General features: G+C 43.4%; 1 protein-coding gene across 3 annotated transcripts in view; it reads right to left on the bottom strand.

The window, feature by feature from the left end:
* Positions 1-254: 254 nt before the first annotated feature.
* Positions 255-14,024, bottom strand: part of PIGG (phosphatidylinositol glycan anchor biosynthesis class G (EMM blood group)) — a 79,538-nt gene continuing 65,768 nt past the window's right edge. For all 3 annotated transcript variants that reach the window (XM_084225818.1, XM_084225817.1, XM_084225819.1), the window contains one exon: positions 255-685. In XM_084225818.1, the coding sequence (XP_084081944.1) occupies positions 460-685 (226 nt within the window). In that variant the 3' untranslated portion in view covers positions 255-459. The remainder of the gene's footprint in view (positions 686-14,024) is intronic.

Below are 14,024 nucleotides of genomic sequence, written 5' to 3' on the forward strand. Positions count from 1 at the left end.
AAGAAAACAAACACAAAAATCCCCTGAAGCTAATGGATTCAGGATCTTGTGAACAGCACCTAGAAATCCTGCACATTTTTAGGATTCTGTAGTCTAAGAAAGTAAAAAAATTATATGCACACAGGATTTTTTCTGTGCCTACGAGGCACTGGTCTGTATTTAAAACAAGATGTATATTTTTAAATTCAAAACACGTAATATTACCATTCTGTTATTTGGGAAGTGCTATAATGACAGCTATAGAACAAAAGGCATCCTTGAAAAGACAGTTTATTTCAATTCAACATTTTTAAAGCAAGCTCAGCTTTAACACAAGACTGATCTTGACTAAAATAAACAACTCATTTAACAATTTACTCTTCAAAATCTCTACAACAATTTGAAGCCAGTATTTTCCTTCTTCCAATCCAGTGGCACAGTGGACACTGCAATGCAGAATCACATACCACACGCCCATTTTCAGTCTTGCACTTTGAAAGAGTGGTTCTGATCCATTGCTGTGAAGAACAGGCAGACAGCAGCTGTGATGAACACATGCACTCCCTCGTACAGGAGCTTTGGCGAGAAGACGCTCCATATGAACAGGTGGTAGCGCAGACCTGTCACCAAAACAACGTAGACGGCAACTGGAATGGAACGCATTAGAGCGTAGCAGAAACAGCCATGACCCACTGCTGCAGAATTCCTGGGAACAAAAACAGAGGAGGTCATTCTCAGGCAAACTCAGAAAAGACACTGGAGTTCCTCCCCTCTTTAGCATTATTTCACAACTCAAGGAGCATTCAGAGATCTTCATTTTGTGTTAGAAAACTGATTGTTAATGCAATGATGAACCAATAGAATTTGTTCTTGTGACCTTTATATATCCTATAATGTGTATGTCAGGTGTAAGCATAGATTACAATAAAGGTGCCCAGTAGTTCACTTCACACTCAGATTGTTCTGTACTTTAATGTATTTTATTCTAATTGTCACAGTTTCCATTAAGCAGTTTCAAGACTGCTTTGTCTCCTGTTGGCCTTACCACCAAACCTGGATGGGAGGAGGAAGAGAGGACAGCAGTACTCCTCACAAAACTTCCTAGCCTGTTCAACAGACAATCAGATGGAGCATGCAGCCCCCTTGTAAAGGGCATAAAACCTGTCAGAGTGCACCGCTGCCCATTGACAGCAACACTGTACAAAACAACGTAAAAACTCTGCTACTGGAAAACTTCGCAAAGCTAACATTAAAACTCCAAAGAATACCACATTCTTAGACTCACAGAGTGATACTTTGCATTCCTGTCACAGCTGCTTAGCTCAGCTGGGTCCACTGCATCCCAAGAAACGGCTGCCCCATGTAACCTACATGGACCATATTTGCCACCTCAATGTATTTTGGTGGGTGATGAAAATGGAAGTGAAAAGGTTTTCTGCACTTTGATTGTCCTCCCTCTCCTGAGGCACCAACTCAAAGCAATGCTGGGTTGGCCCCTGTCCAATTTCCCCAAAATATATCTGCAGAGATTAATTCACACTAAATTCATATGTTTACCCCTTCAGACAAAAGGAAGGAAAAAAACTATCTCACTGGAATAATAAGGGAACATTTTCCTCTCCCCATCAAAATATTTTACATAAGCAGTTCCCAAAAGAACACACTGGCAAAGAGTGGAAATGTTTTACAGCGAAATCCTGATCTGAGAATCTGTTCTGCTCCTCCCAGTTTTTAAGTCTAATCTTGTTCCAAGTAATAAAAATTTAACATGGCTACCACTTCTGCAAGATGTTAATTAGTTACTTATGACTAAGGAAGCTACAGAATGCAGTATTTTCACTAAACCATTAAACTTCTTATTCTTCAAATAAAAATAACTCGGATACACTGTTTTCCAGTGAAGTCAAGACCTGAATTCCCAAGGCTTTCAGTAGAAGGAAGAGCAGGCATTGAAAGAAGAGTTTTAAAATCACAAACAGCAGGCATGAATGACTGAAAAACATATATTCAGTTCACAGAAAACTATTTCCTTTGCTGCTTAGCCAAGAAAACTGAGACTTGGGAGTGAACAAGACTGCTCCCTGCTTCTGCATAACAATCTTAGTCTTCAGTGAGCTTGTGTAAATAACCGGTTTTATGCTTAATAACCGATTTTATTTATGCTTAATAACTGATTTTATTTCACTTTGTGAAATAAATGGATTAAACAAAGTGAAGTTCACTCAGTCTTAGCTGTTTTGATGTTGATATGAGTTAAAACAGTATTGTGGTAAAAATAGTATTTGTAATAGTCAGATGGCCACTGAATAAACAGAGGAAACGGCTCTTCGATCAGACAAACAGGCATTTTAAAAAATATTTTCTAGAGTTAAAAAATGCACTTGATAGACCCTATAGATGAATTGCCAGGTCAATGATACAATTCTTTCTGTATTCTGATATCATAAAAATAGCTGTTTTCTACTTACAGGATACCTCTACTTACAAAAGCTTTCAGCATTCACTTCACCTCTCAAGATACACAGACACATACCTTTAGAGGGAAAACTTGGACAGTTTCACTGTATAATGCAGTGGTGCAATTTAGAGAAGGCAGCAAAAGCACACTGTACCCACAAAGTTAAACTGTTAGTGGGATCCAACAGCAGAATAACTGGGTTTATCTCAGAGCTGGTGAAAGCATTTACACATGCATTGTTGCAGACAGAGCACTGGAGTGACTGAGCAGAAGCAGTTAGACCCACTTGGCCTGATCCTAAGGCAACAGCTTAGGTCTTCAAGCACATCATCATTCTTTCCTCTTACTTCAGTCAGGGACAAAATTTGCACAGTGAGTAGTAATGCCCTTTGAGTGCTCCTTCTTCTCATTCTAAGACACAGTGCACACAGCATCTCCAGGCCACAAGGAAGGCAGCAGCCAGGGATCAGGCAGCTACAGATAACATGACCATGACAATCCAGCTAGTTCTGCCGGTTTCTGAGTTACTCCAAATTAATTCACCAGAAGAACAGAGAAAGCTATCTGTGGGATGCCACTCATGTATCCTCATGTTTATGATCTGGACCAGCCAGTAACGAATAGCCTTGCAAATTCTCAGTGCTGTATCAATTAAAAGAATGGAAGAGTACAGGACACATCTAAAGTATCAATCTGTAACTAATCCACACTGAATCGTCTCTTCAGCAATTAATACCGTTCATTATTTAAAGAAGAGCACAGACAGATATAAACTACCTCCTGTTCTGACAAAGCCCACTATTAAGGCCTCTGCACAATGCAGGAGTAAGAAAAAGGAATACTCAGCTTCTAATAATCAGCTCATCAAGGAAGTTAGCTTAGGGGAACTTGAAAAAGAGATCCCTATGTGTTACAGATGACAAAGCATATCTGAACGCCATGTGAGATCCAGGAAAAAACAATGTTTTTGGAGAGTTCTGAAGCAAAGAACACTACAGATTAAAATCACTAAACATGCTGTAATTAGAACGCAAACATTAAGTAGAAAACACTGACTTTCAGCAAAAATTGTCTCTTAATGGAAAATATTTAATGCATAGTAAAATATGCCCAAGAAACTCTTATATTAATAGGTTTATCACTTCTTTTGATAACCTAAACCCTAACAGATGTTTCATCAACAAATATTTCATGTCTCAATCCATCTCTAAGGTGCTGCTGAGTAATATAAGGCTTGCAAAATGAAAAAAACTACAATGCAAAAAAACCAACAACAACAAAAAACCAAACAAACACAAAAAAAAACACCCCACAAAACAAACAAAAAAACCAAACCACTATTTTCTTGTGAAAACATGTCTCTTAGTTATACAGAATACTTGGCAGCTGGTGGCAACAAGTTTTGTAGCTTAAAAATCAAGAAAAACATCTCCAAAGACAGACCTACAAATGCATCCACAAGGAATTTTAAAATAAACTTTACAGTGTTTACAGTGTTCCAACCCTTTTTCCAACATACCATACCAAATAAACAGTATAAAAATATGCAAGCATATTGTCGCTCTTCTGGGGTTGGAAGAGGAGGGTCTGGAGGGTTTCAGTATGAATGTGCTGAGTCCTTTCAATGCAAGTTACCCTCTAGCGTTTCTGCCCTTCCACCCCCATGACCCCCTTTTCTAGCTGAACATCACTGCCTAAGTTATCTCCTACTGGAGATACTGAATTTGCCTATTTGAAGGCAATTTTTACTGTATTAACATCTTCTACAGTATTAAGTGGCACTTCTCTTTCTAGGCATTCTGCAGTTTCAAAGATCCCCCTGTTTAGTGCCCTCTGAAAAATACTTGGCATTTTTTTCATCTGCCTCATATATACTAATGAAGGGTTGCACTCAGAAACAGTGTAGTACTCCAAATTTCTCCAACATCTTAGAGTATCTGCAATGTCTAAGAAATTTCTCTGATATAAGCAAGTATCAATCAGTTCAGCAGCAAGAACAAATTTGCTACATCTCCCACATGTCCCATTTTCACTTAGTATAATTCTACAACACTATTTTAGATTATAGAACACAATCCTGCATTTTCATGGAAAAACACTTTATATTTTTAGCAGTTCCCGGGGAACCAAGAGTCCTCTGGAAATTCACATGATTAATTCTGGTAGAAACTACCAATCAGAACCACATTTTCAATGCTATGAAGTCACAATTTTTGTCACCACACCCTATCAATGGATAGATGTCAAAAATGGTGGTTGCCAGCAAGATAAAAGGGCTATAAAGTGTATTCTGCTGCCATGGAAATGAGGAACTCGGGGATGACTGATTTTTCTCTGCCCCTCTGCATTCTTTTTCCCAGTAAGAAAAGCAGAGAAGGTACAACTACCCAAGCAAAGTTGTGTCTGTGGCAGTAAGTTACAGGGGACTGCAGCATATGTGGATTGTAGTACAGGGTTCAGGAAGTTCTCACAAAGACTTAGCTGTGAAAAGCTATTAGGACTTAACACTTAAATTCTGTTGATTTCAGCATCAAGAGTATGAAAAATTGAATTGTATTGATGTTTTTTCTGTTTCTCACTGCTGGCATAATCAGTTGTGCTGTGAGATTCATGTCAGCAAAATAAACAAAAACCCCAACAAAACAAAACAAAACAAAACAAAACACCCCACACACACAAAGAACAGAAAACAAAAACACACACACCCAAAAAAATCCGAAAAAAACCAAAACCAAGCCAAAACAAAAAAAAAAACACCAAACAAACAAATAAAAAAAAAAAAGAGACCAAAAAAACCCCAATAAAAAACCCAAAAAACCTCTAAACCAAGCCAGCCTATTCCTGTTGACACTGTCCCAGATTTTACTGCAGCAAGATATAACCAAACCATCCTAACAAGCCAAACACAAATCCTAAGTATTTCAAAGCCCAGCACCAGTTTTCTGTGAGTATTCTTCCAAAATTCACTGACCACTTCATAAGATTTCCAGCAGGAAAAAAACCTAAAGCCTTTTACACTGGTGTCCTACATGCAAGGAATAACAAGGAAATATATAGGCTGATTTTCTGTTAAGGTGAATCTGTAGGCTTTCCTGCCCATCTTGATAAATAAACAGTTATTCTTCATGACCTTAGCTAAAGGTGTAAAGAAAAACTGCATCTGACAATTGTTATTGACAGATGGATCTGAAGAAATTTAACACAGACTGTTAGTGTCCAAGTTATTCAATTAAATTCAAATGTAACATGTTAAAGTACACCAGTATAACAAGACATATTGACAGTGACACAAGGCATTTCTAGAAAGGTAAAGCACAATTTCTTTAAGTATGGATAGGAAAACTGGCCATCAAGGCCAGAATGGGTGGTGATCTGTGTTTTTTACTCACTGCGGCAGCCAGTCACAAGTAGGGTCCCACAGTGAATGCTAATGAGCCCCAAATTGCTCAACATTTTCATAAATAGTCTAGATGGTAGGACCAAAAGCACCTTTGCTAATGTGCTGTTGGCACTAAACTGACAGAGTAGAAGGGAGAGCTGCCTTACAGAGAGATCTGGTCAGGCTATTAAGACCTATATGAAGTTTAACAAAGACAAGTACAAAGTCCTGCACCCGGGTTACGGGCTAGGATGCATGTGACTGGGAAACAGCACTGCTGAAGGGGACCTGGGGGTACTGGGGAACAACAAGCTAAACATGAGTCAGCAGAGCACTGCTGCAGCAACAGGCGAATCATGTCCTGGGCTGCATTCTCAGGGGCACTCCTAGCAGGGAGAGATGCGATTATCCCAGCCCTGCTGAGTGCTTGTCAGGCCATACCTGTAGTATCATGTTCAGTTCAGTTCCCCACCCTTCCAGAAAGACATGGACAGGCTGGAGGGGCTCTAATGATGGACAGGAGGGCATGAAAGAGCTGTACAACATAAGACATTAGAAGTTAAGTCTCTTCTTAATGGAGAAGGCTCAGGGAGACTTCATCACAGAATTCCTGTACTTTATTATTTCAAGATGGCAACAAAGGACAGAGGTGCTTTACTCACCAGGTGGTACATGGAGAAAATACAGGCAATGGGTACAAGTAGCATTGGGATAGGTTTCATTTCAGTATAAAAAAGACATATACTATAGTGAGAACAATCGATCACAGATACAATCTTGCCAGGGATCTGGTAGAATCCCCATCACAGCAAATTTTCAAAACAAGACTGGACAGCATGCTAGATGATCTCATGGAGGCTCTGCTTCCCAAAAAAGGTTGAACCAGATGAACTTTTAAGGGCATCTCCAACCTGGGGTGTTCTGTGGTTCTGCAAAGCAATGCTCACTCTTCTGCACTGAGGGGAGACTCAATTCTTTCTTGTATTTTTCCACTACAGTAACTATTTTTAAACTTATGACTTAAATACAATAACAGCTCTCTCCTCAAATTACTCCTGCCATCCCAGTAACACACACATTCAGGAAGAATTTGTTAACTTCAAGGAAAGGTGTGAGAGAAGAAGACAGAAAAATACTAGATAAATGCAGAATGACAGTATGTCATGTACAGTCCTATCCACAGCTACCAGAACCAAGCAGTTATGTTGGCCATGGAACAAAGGAGAACACAAAACTAATGGTGCAAAAAGAAAAAACCTGTAAGAATAGTAGAACTAGGCCAATACCAGCAAAAGTACAGGTTACATCTAGAAACATTGCTACAGTAAATAGTTATAAGAGGTATAGAGGTAAAGAGGTGTAAGAGGTACAATAAAGAGGTATATAAGCAAAGGTCTGCAAGTATGACCCTCTCTTTCCAGTAGTGTTCTTCTGAATGACTCTGCTTCTGCTTGAGCAGCAGCATAAACCACACAGAGTCCAACCTCATCACGCAGCTCTTGCTCATTTAAGAGAGGAAAAAAAGTTGGTACTATGCTCCAATCTGTTTCAGAATAAATAGGAAGGAATATACAAAGTACTGAAGAGAAAGGGGCAATGGAATAATTTTTTCAGTGAACTGTGCATTCATGCATTGTATCAGAATATTGCTCCCAACTTTCTTCACAGCTTTTTTGAGGGGAGGGGAGGGGAAGGGAAGGGAAGGGAAGGGAAGGGAAGGGAAGGGAAGGGAAGGGAAGGGAAGGGAAGGGAAGGGAAGGGAAGGGAAGGGAAGGGAAGGGAAGGGAAGGGAAGGGAAGGGAAGGGAAGGGAAGGGAAGGGAAGGGAAGGGAAGGGAAGGGAAGGGAAGGGAAGGGAAGGGAAGGGAAGGGAAGGGAAGGGAAGGGAAGGGAAGGGAAGGGAAGGGAAGGGAAGGGAAGGGAAGGGAAGGGAAGGGAAGGGAAGGGAAGGGAAGGGAAGGGAAGGGAAGGGAAGGGAAGGGAAGGGAAGGGAAGGGAAGGGAAGGGAAGGGAAGGGAAGGGAAGGGAAGGGAAGGGAAGGGAAGGGAAGGGAAGGGAAGGGAAGGGAAGGGAAGGGAAGGGAAGGGAAGGGAAGGGAAGGGAAGGGAAGGGAAGGGAAGGGAAGGGAAGGGAAGGGAAGGGAAGGGAAGGGAAGGAAGGGAAGGGAAGGGAAGGGAAGGGAAGGGAAGGGAAGGGAAGGGAAGGGAAGGGAAGGGAAGGGAAGGGAAGGACAAGAGGGGGACATATGCTGATTGAGAAAGACCAAGAGTGTAAAATGATAAACATTCACAGTAGAGACAAGGGGTACTTAAGCAAAGAAGAGGTAAAATGTGCATGGGAAAGTGAAAGAGCCTGTCAGAGAGGGAATGCACATGATACAACAAGAAATTGATGAAGAGAAAGTACATGAGAGAAATATGAGAATTATGAGAGAAAGATGAAAAACTACAGGGAAAAGGAGGGAAAGCATACCAGGGACACACACTGAATGTGTCTGTGGGTATGAGCATATGGGAAAACCAGAGAGAAAATGAGAGAGTGTATGCACAAGAGAGAGGAAAGGTGTAACAGAAAGAATGTCAGAGAGGGAAAAGGCAGGGGGATATGGATGAAAAAAAATAGAGAGAATTCACATAGAAGATAATTTTATTAGGAATACTCATGTGTAATCACAAGCATGTGACAGAACAGGAAAATACAGAAAATGAGATTGAAAGTTTCCAAGTCAGCACAATAAGGGAGGAAAATGGCTGCATAAGGAAGGGAAAGTGTCCCCAAGAGAGGGAAAGTAAAAGCAATGAGAATAAGCATAAGACTGTGAGATGGGGAAAGTGTACCAGAGAGGAGAAACACATGCAGAAAAAGGGGAACACACCATAGAGAGAGAAGGAAAGCATGCATGCAAGGAAGTAGAAACTTGAAAGATGAGGGAACCAACGATAGAGTATGAGGCAGAGAGGGTGGGGAAGTATACACAAGGGAAAAAAGTGTACAAGAGCAAGCAAAGAAAACTGCAGCAGACCAAGGGAAAAGCACATGCAACGAAGTAAAGGCATGAAAGAGAATTCTAGGAAATGAAAGCATTAACTAAAAGGAAAGCATAAAAAATGAACAGGGATGGAATGTGTGAAAGAGGGATGGAATGTGTGAAAGTGAGACAGAAAGCATGAGCAAAAGAGAAGAGGGGAAGGAAAGAGCAAGTGAAGGCACGGGTAAGAAAAAGGCAGTGTGCATGGAATTAGAAAAGTATAAGCAAAAGAGACTTGGATGCAGTTCAACTGAAATTAATGCGGTCAAGAGAAAGCATTCAAGACAATGAAGTATAAAAGAGAAACAAAATATGTGAGACAACCCACAAGAAAAAGAAAAAAAAAATGTAAGGAGTGCCACAGGGATAGGGAAATGCATATGCAGAAGAGCAGGAGCCAAGAGAAGCACGGTAGAAAGGGAAGAAGCCCTGTGAGGCAAGTGTGAGAAAGCAAGCAAGAAAGTGATAGAGGGAAGTGTGTGGAAAAGTAAGAGGGTAAGAAGGTGAAAGACATCTGATAGGGGGAGCCAAAGGTACAGTGGGTGGGAGGGAAGGGATGTCCAGAGAGGGGTGAAGGGAGTGCAAGGGAGAGGGAAAGACCCCAGCAGAGACAGATGGAGAAGGAGCATGTGGGAGTGACAGAACCTGTGTATGCCAGTGAGTGCCAAGGTGTGTGAGAGGCAAGAAGAGTAAGGAAGGAAGAGAGGCAGTGTTGGGGTGAATTTTGGAGGGAAAGTGAGGGGGCAGCAAGATGAATTAAATTATGGAAGAGAGAAATGCAAAGAAAGAGGGAACTAGCAAGTAGACAGTGAGAGGAGTGCTACTGAGTGAGAGACACACCAGAAGTACAACCAAGAGTGATAGCATGTGCTGGGGTGCAAGTGAGTGACATGAAGCATGCGAGGGAGAAAACTACAAGGTAGCAAAGTGAAAGAGCATTACAGAGGGAAGAGTGTGGAAGATGGAGAAAAACAAGAAATCATGTGCAAGAGGGAAGGAAAAAAAGAGAAAGAAAGAAGGGAGAAGGGAAAGCAAAAGTGATAATAAAAGATGAAAAGGGGCAGCATAAGAGAGAGGGAGGAAAGGAGAACAGGAAATTGACAGTAGGAGCAAGACAGGAAGTACAAGCAGAGGAGAGGAGAACTGTGTGCATTGTACAGCAATGCAAGAAAGGTGGGCAGCAGAAAAACAAAGGGGCAGAGGGCAAGGGTGTGCAAGAGAAAGACAATACATACAAATGAGTGAAGGCGCGCAAGCAAGAGATAGAAAGAGAAGGGGTCAAAGAGCATCCAAGAGAGAAAAAATGCACACTCAAGAGAGAGGACATGAACATTGAGGACAGCAGTAAGGGCGTATGACAGAGAGGGAAACGTACCGTGAGAGATGTAAAGCTAGAAGAAGTGTGAAGGGCAGCAAGTGGGACAAGGACAGAGAGCAATAGAGAGGAAGGCAGCAAGCTACGAAGAGGGAAATCCAAGAGGAAAAATGTGAGAAAGGTGGGAAAGCATGAGAGAGGAGATTAGTGAGAGAGAAAGACTTAACACAAGATAAAAGAAGGAAACAGTACAGTACAAGGGAAAGACAAAGCATGCAAGGGAAACAAAGTGAGCACAAAGTGCATGTCCAAGACAAATGATAAAACTGAATGACAGACAATAAAACTGAATGACAGCATGAGGGAAGATGTGTGTGACAGGGGGAATATGGATGAGGTGAAGATGGGGAAGGGATGTGAGAAAGTGCAAGGTGAGCAGAACATGACATCAGTAAATCATGAAAAGTTCAGGGGAAGCACATGACAGGGAGAAGCACGGCAGGTGAGAAGGAAGGAAATCATATACTATTAGAAAGTGTGTGAGAAAGATGAGGCAAGTGGCAGAGGGGGTGGGAGTTGAAAGAGGTAAGGGGGAACTGAGGACAATAAGAAAGAGGGAATGAGGAGAGAGGGAAAGCTAGAGAAAAAGAGGGAGCAAGACAAAGCTATAGTGACAGCGAGAGAGAGGGAACAATGACACTAGACAAGACAGAAAGCACAAGTGACATTGAAAGTGCAAACAGGAAGGGTAATTTTGTGAGACTGAAAGGATGCAAGAGAGGAAGGAAGACAAAAAAAAGAATAGCAATACACGTGAGAAAGGGGAGTGCCAGAGAATGAGAACAGCAAGCAAGGAAAAGCACACATGGGAGATAATGTAAGCATGACAGGCAGAATCCATGCAAGAGAGGAAATATATGAGAGTGAGGAGGATGCATGTGAGAGGGAGGCTGTTGAGACAGGCAGAAGGTGCACCACACATGGGTAAAGAACACAGAGAGAGGAAATGGGTGTGGGAAGACTGTGGAAGGGCAAGTGTGAGAAAAAAAAAGTAGAAGAGACAAATGATAGAGCCAAAGAGAAAGGGATAACAAAGGGAAAAGAGAAGTATCCTTAGGGATAATCACAGAATCACAGAACTAAGTAGGTTGGAAAAGACTTTTGAGGTTATCAGGTCCAACCTATGAGCTAACACCACCTTATCAACTAAACGATGGCACTGAGTGCCACATCCAGCCTTTCTTAAAACACGTCCAAGGATGGTGAATTCACCACCCTCCTGGGCAGACAGTTCCAGTGCCCAACCACTCTTTCAGTGAATTTTTTCCTAATGTCTGACCTTACCTTGCCCTGGCGCAGCTTAAGCCCACGTCCTCTCCTTCTGTCAGTTGTTGCCGGGGAGAAGAGAGCGACCCCCATTTGGCTGCAAACACCTTTCAGGCAGTTGTAGAGAGAGGTAAAGTCTTCCCTGAGACTCCTTTCTTCCAGGCTAAACAATCCCAGTTACCTCACAGGGCTTGTGTCCCAGACCATCCACCAGCCTTGCCGCCCTCCTCTAGACACACTGAAGCATCTCAACATTCTCCCTAAACTGAGGGACCCAGAACTGGACACAGCACTCGAGGTGTTGCCTCAGCAGTGCTGACTACAGGGGAAGAATCATGGCCCTGCTCCTGCTGGCCACGCTATTCCTGACACAGCCCAGGATGCCACTGGCCTTCTTGATCCCTCCTGGGCACACTGCTGCCAACCAGCACCCCCAGGTCCCTTTCTGCCTGGGCACTGTCCAGTCACACCTTCCCCCACCTGTGCTGCTGCAGGGGGTGGTTGTGACTCAGTCTAAGACCTGGGACTTGGACTTGTCCGACCTCCTATCGCTGAACTCGGCCCATCCACCCAGCCTGTCCAGGTCCCTCTGCAGAGCCCTCCCACCCTCTAACAGATCAATACTCGCTCCCAGCTTGGTGCCATCTGCAAATTTACTGATGCTGGACTTGATCCCCTCGTCCAGATCATCACTGAAGACGTTAAACAGGACTGGTCCCAGCGCAGACCCCTGAGGGACAGCACTGGTGACTGCCCACCAGCTGGATGTGACACAATTCACCTCCACTCTCTGGGCCAGCCATCCAGCCAGTTCTGAGCCCAGCACAGAGTGTTCCTGTCCAAGCCATGGGCTGCCAGCTTTTCCAGGAGTGTCCTGTGCAGAGACGGTGTCAAAGGCATTGCTGAGGGTCAGGTGGAACAGCATCCACAGCCTTCCCCTCATCCACCAGGTGGGTCAGCTGGTTATCAAAGGAGATCAGGTTGGTCAGGCAGGATCTGCCCCTCTTAAATCCATGCTGGCTGGGTCTGAGCCTGGGCCATCGTGTAGGTGCCATGTGACCACACTCAAGATGATCTGTTCCACAGTCCTGCCACGCACTGAGATCAGGCTAACAGGTCTGTAGTGTCCTGAATCTTCCTTCCCACCCTTTTTGTGGATGGGTGTCACATTGGCCGCTTCCAGCCATCTGAGACCTCCCCAGTGAGCCAGGACTGGTAAATGATGGAGAGCCAAGCTCATCTGCCAGCTCCCTCATCACCCTGGGATAGCCCATCTGGGGCCACAGACTTGTGAGCATCCAGTGGCTCAGCAGGTCTCTGACTGCCTCCTCCTGAGTAACAGGGGGACCATTCTGCTCCCTGACACCATCTGCCAACCCAGGAGGACAGCTGTCCTGAGGGCAACCTGCCGTTCTGTTGAAAATGGAGGCAAAGAAGGTGTTAAGTACCTCTGCCTTTTTCTCATCTTTAGTTACCAAATTCCCTCCTGCAATAGAGAATGGAGGTTATCCTTGCATCTCCTTTTGCCATTCATGTATTAAGAAAAATATTTTTATTGTCCTTCACAGAAGTGGCCAGATTGAGTTCTAACTGGGCTTTTGGCTCTCTAATTTTTTTCCTACATGACCAGCAACTTCCTTAAACAATTCCTGAGACACCTGATGCTCCTTCCAAATGTGATACTTTCTTTTCCTTAGCTCCTTCAGAAGTTCTTTGTTCACCCAGGCTGGTTGTCTTCCCTGATGGCTCATCTTTTGACAGCCTGCTCCTTTGTCTTCAAGATTTGTTTTGAAGCATTCCCATCCATCCTGGACCCCTTTGTTTTTAAGGGCTGCTTCCCAAGGAAGTCTATGAGTCTCCTGAATAGGCTAATGTCTGCCGTCTGGAAGTTTAGTGTGGACTTGATGCCCCTCCTTGTTTCACCAAATACTGAAAACTGTAATTTCATGATCACTGTGCCCCAGGTGGCCTCCAACCACATCTCCCACCAGCCCTTCTCTGTTTGCAAACAGCAGGTCTAGCATTGTCCCTACCCTGTTAGGCTCACTCACCAGCTGTGACAAAAAGAACCACACACTCTAAGAACCTCCCAGACTGCCTCTTCTCTGCTGTGTTGAGTTCCCAGCAGATATCTGGCAGGTTAAAAGTACCTACAAGAACAAGGGCTGGTGATTGTGAAACATTTTCCAGCTGTTTATAGCAAAGTTCATTCACCTCCTCATCCTAGCTGGATGGTCTATAACAGACTCCCACCAGGATGTCGGCCTTGCTGGCCTTTCCCTTGATTCTTAATCATAGGCACTCAACCTTATCATCAAAAATGTAAAGTTCGGTGGTGTCGAGAGCCCCCCTAACATACAGAGCCACCCCCTTCCACCTCTGCTCCCTTTCCTGTCTCCTGTGAACAGCTTGTAGCCATCCATTGCAGCACTCCAGTTATATGAGTCATCCCACCACATTTCTGTAATGGCAACGAAGTCACAGCTTTCCTGCTGTACTATGGCTACCAGCTCCTCCTGTTTGTTACCCATGCTGCACAC

The sequence above is a fragment of the Fringilla coelebs genome (genome assembly GCF_963513975.1).
Source record: "Fringilla coelebs genome assembly, chromosome: Z".
Classification (NCBI taxonomy): Eukaryota; Metazoa; Chordata; class Aves; order Passeriformes; family Fringillidae; genus Fringilla; species Fringilla coelebs.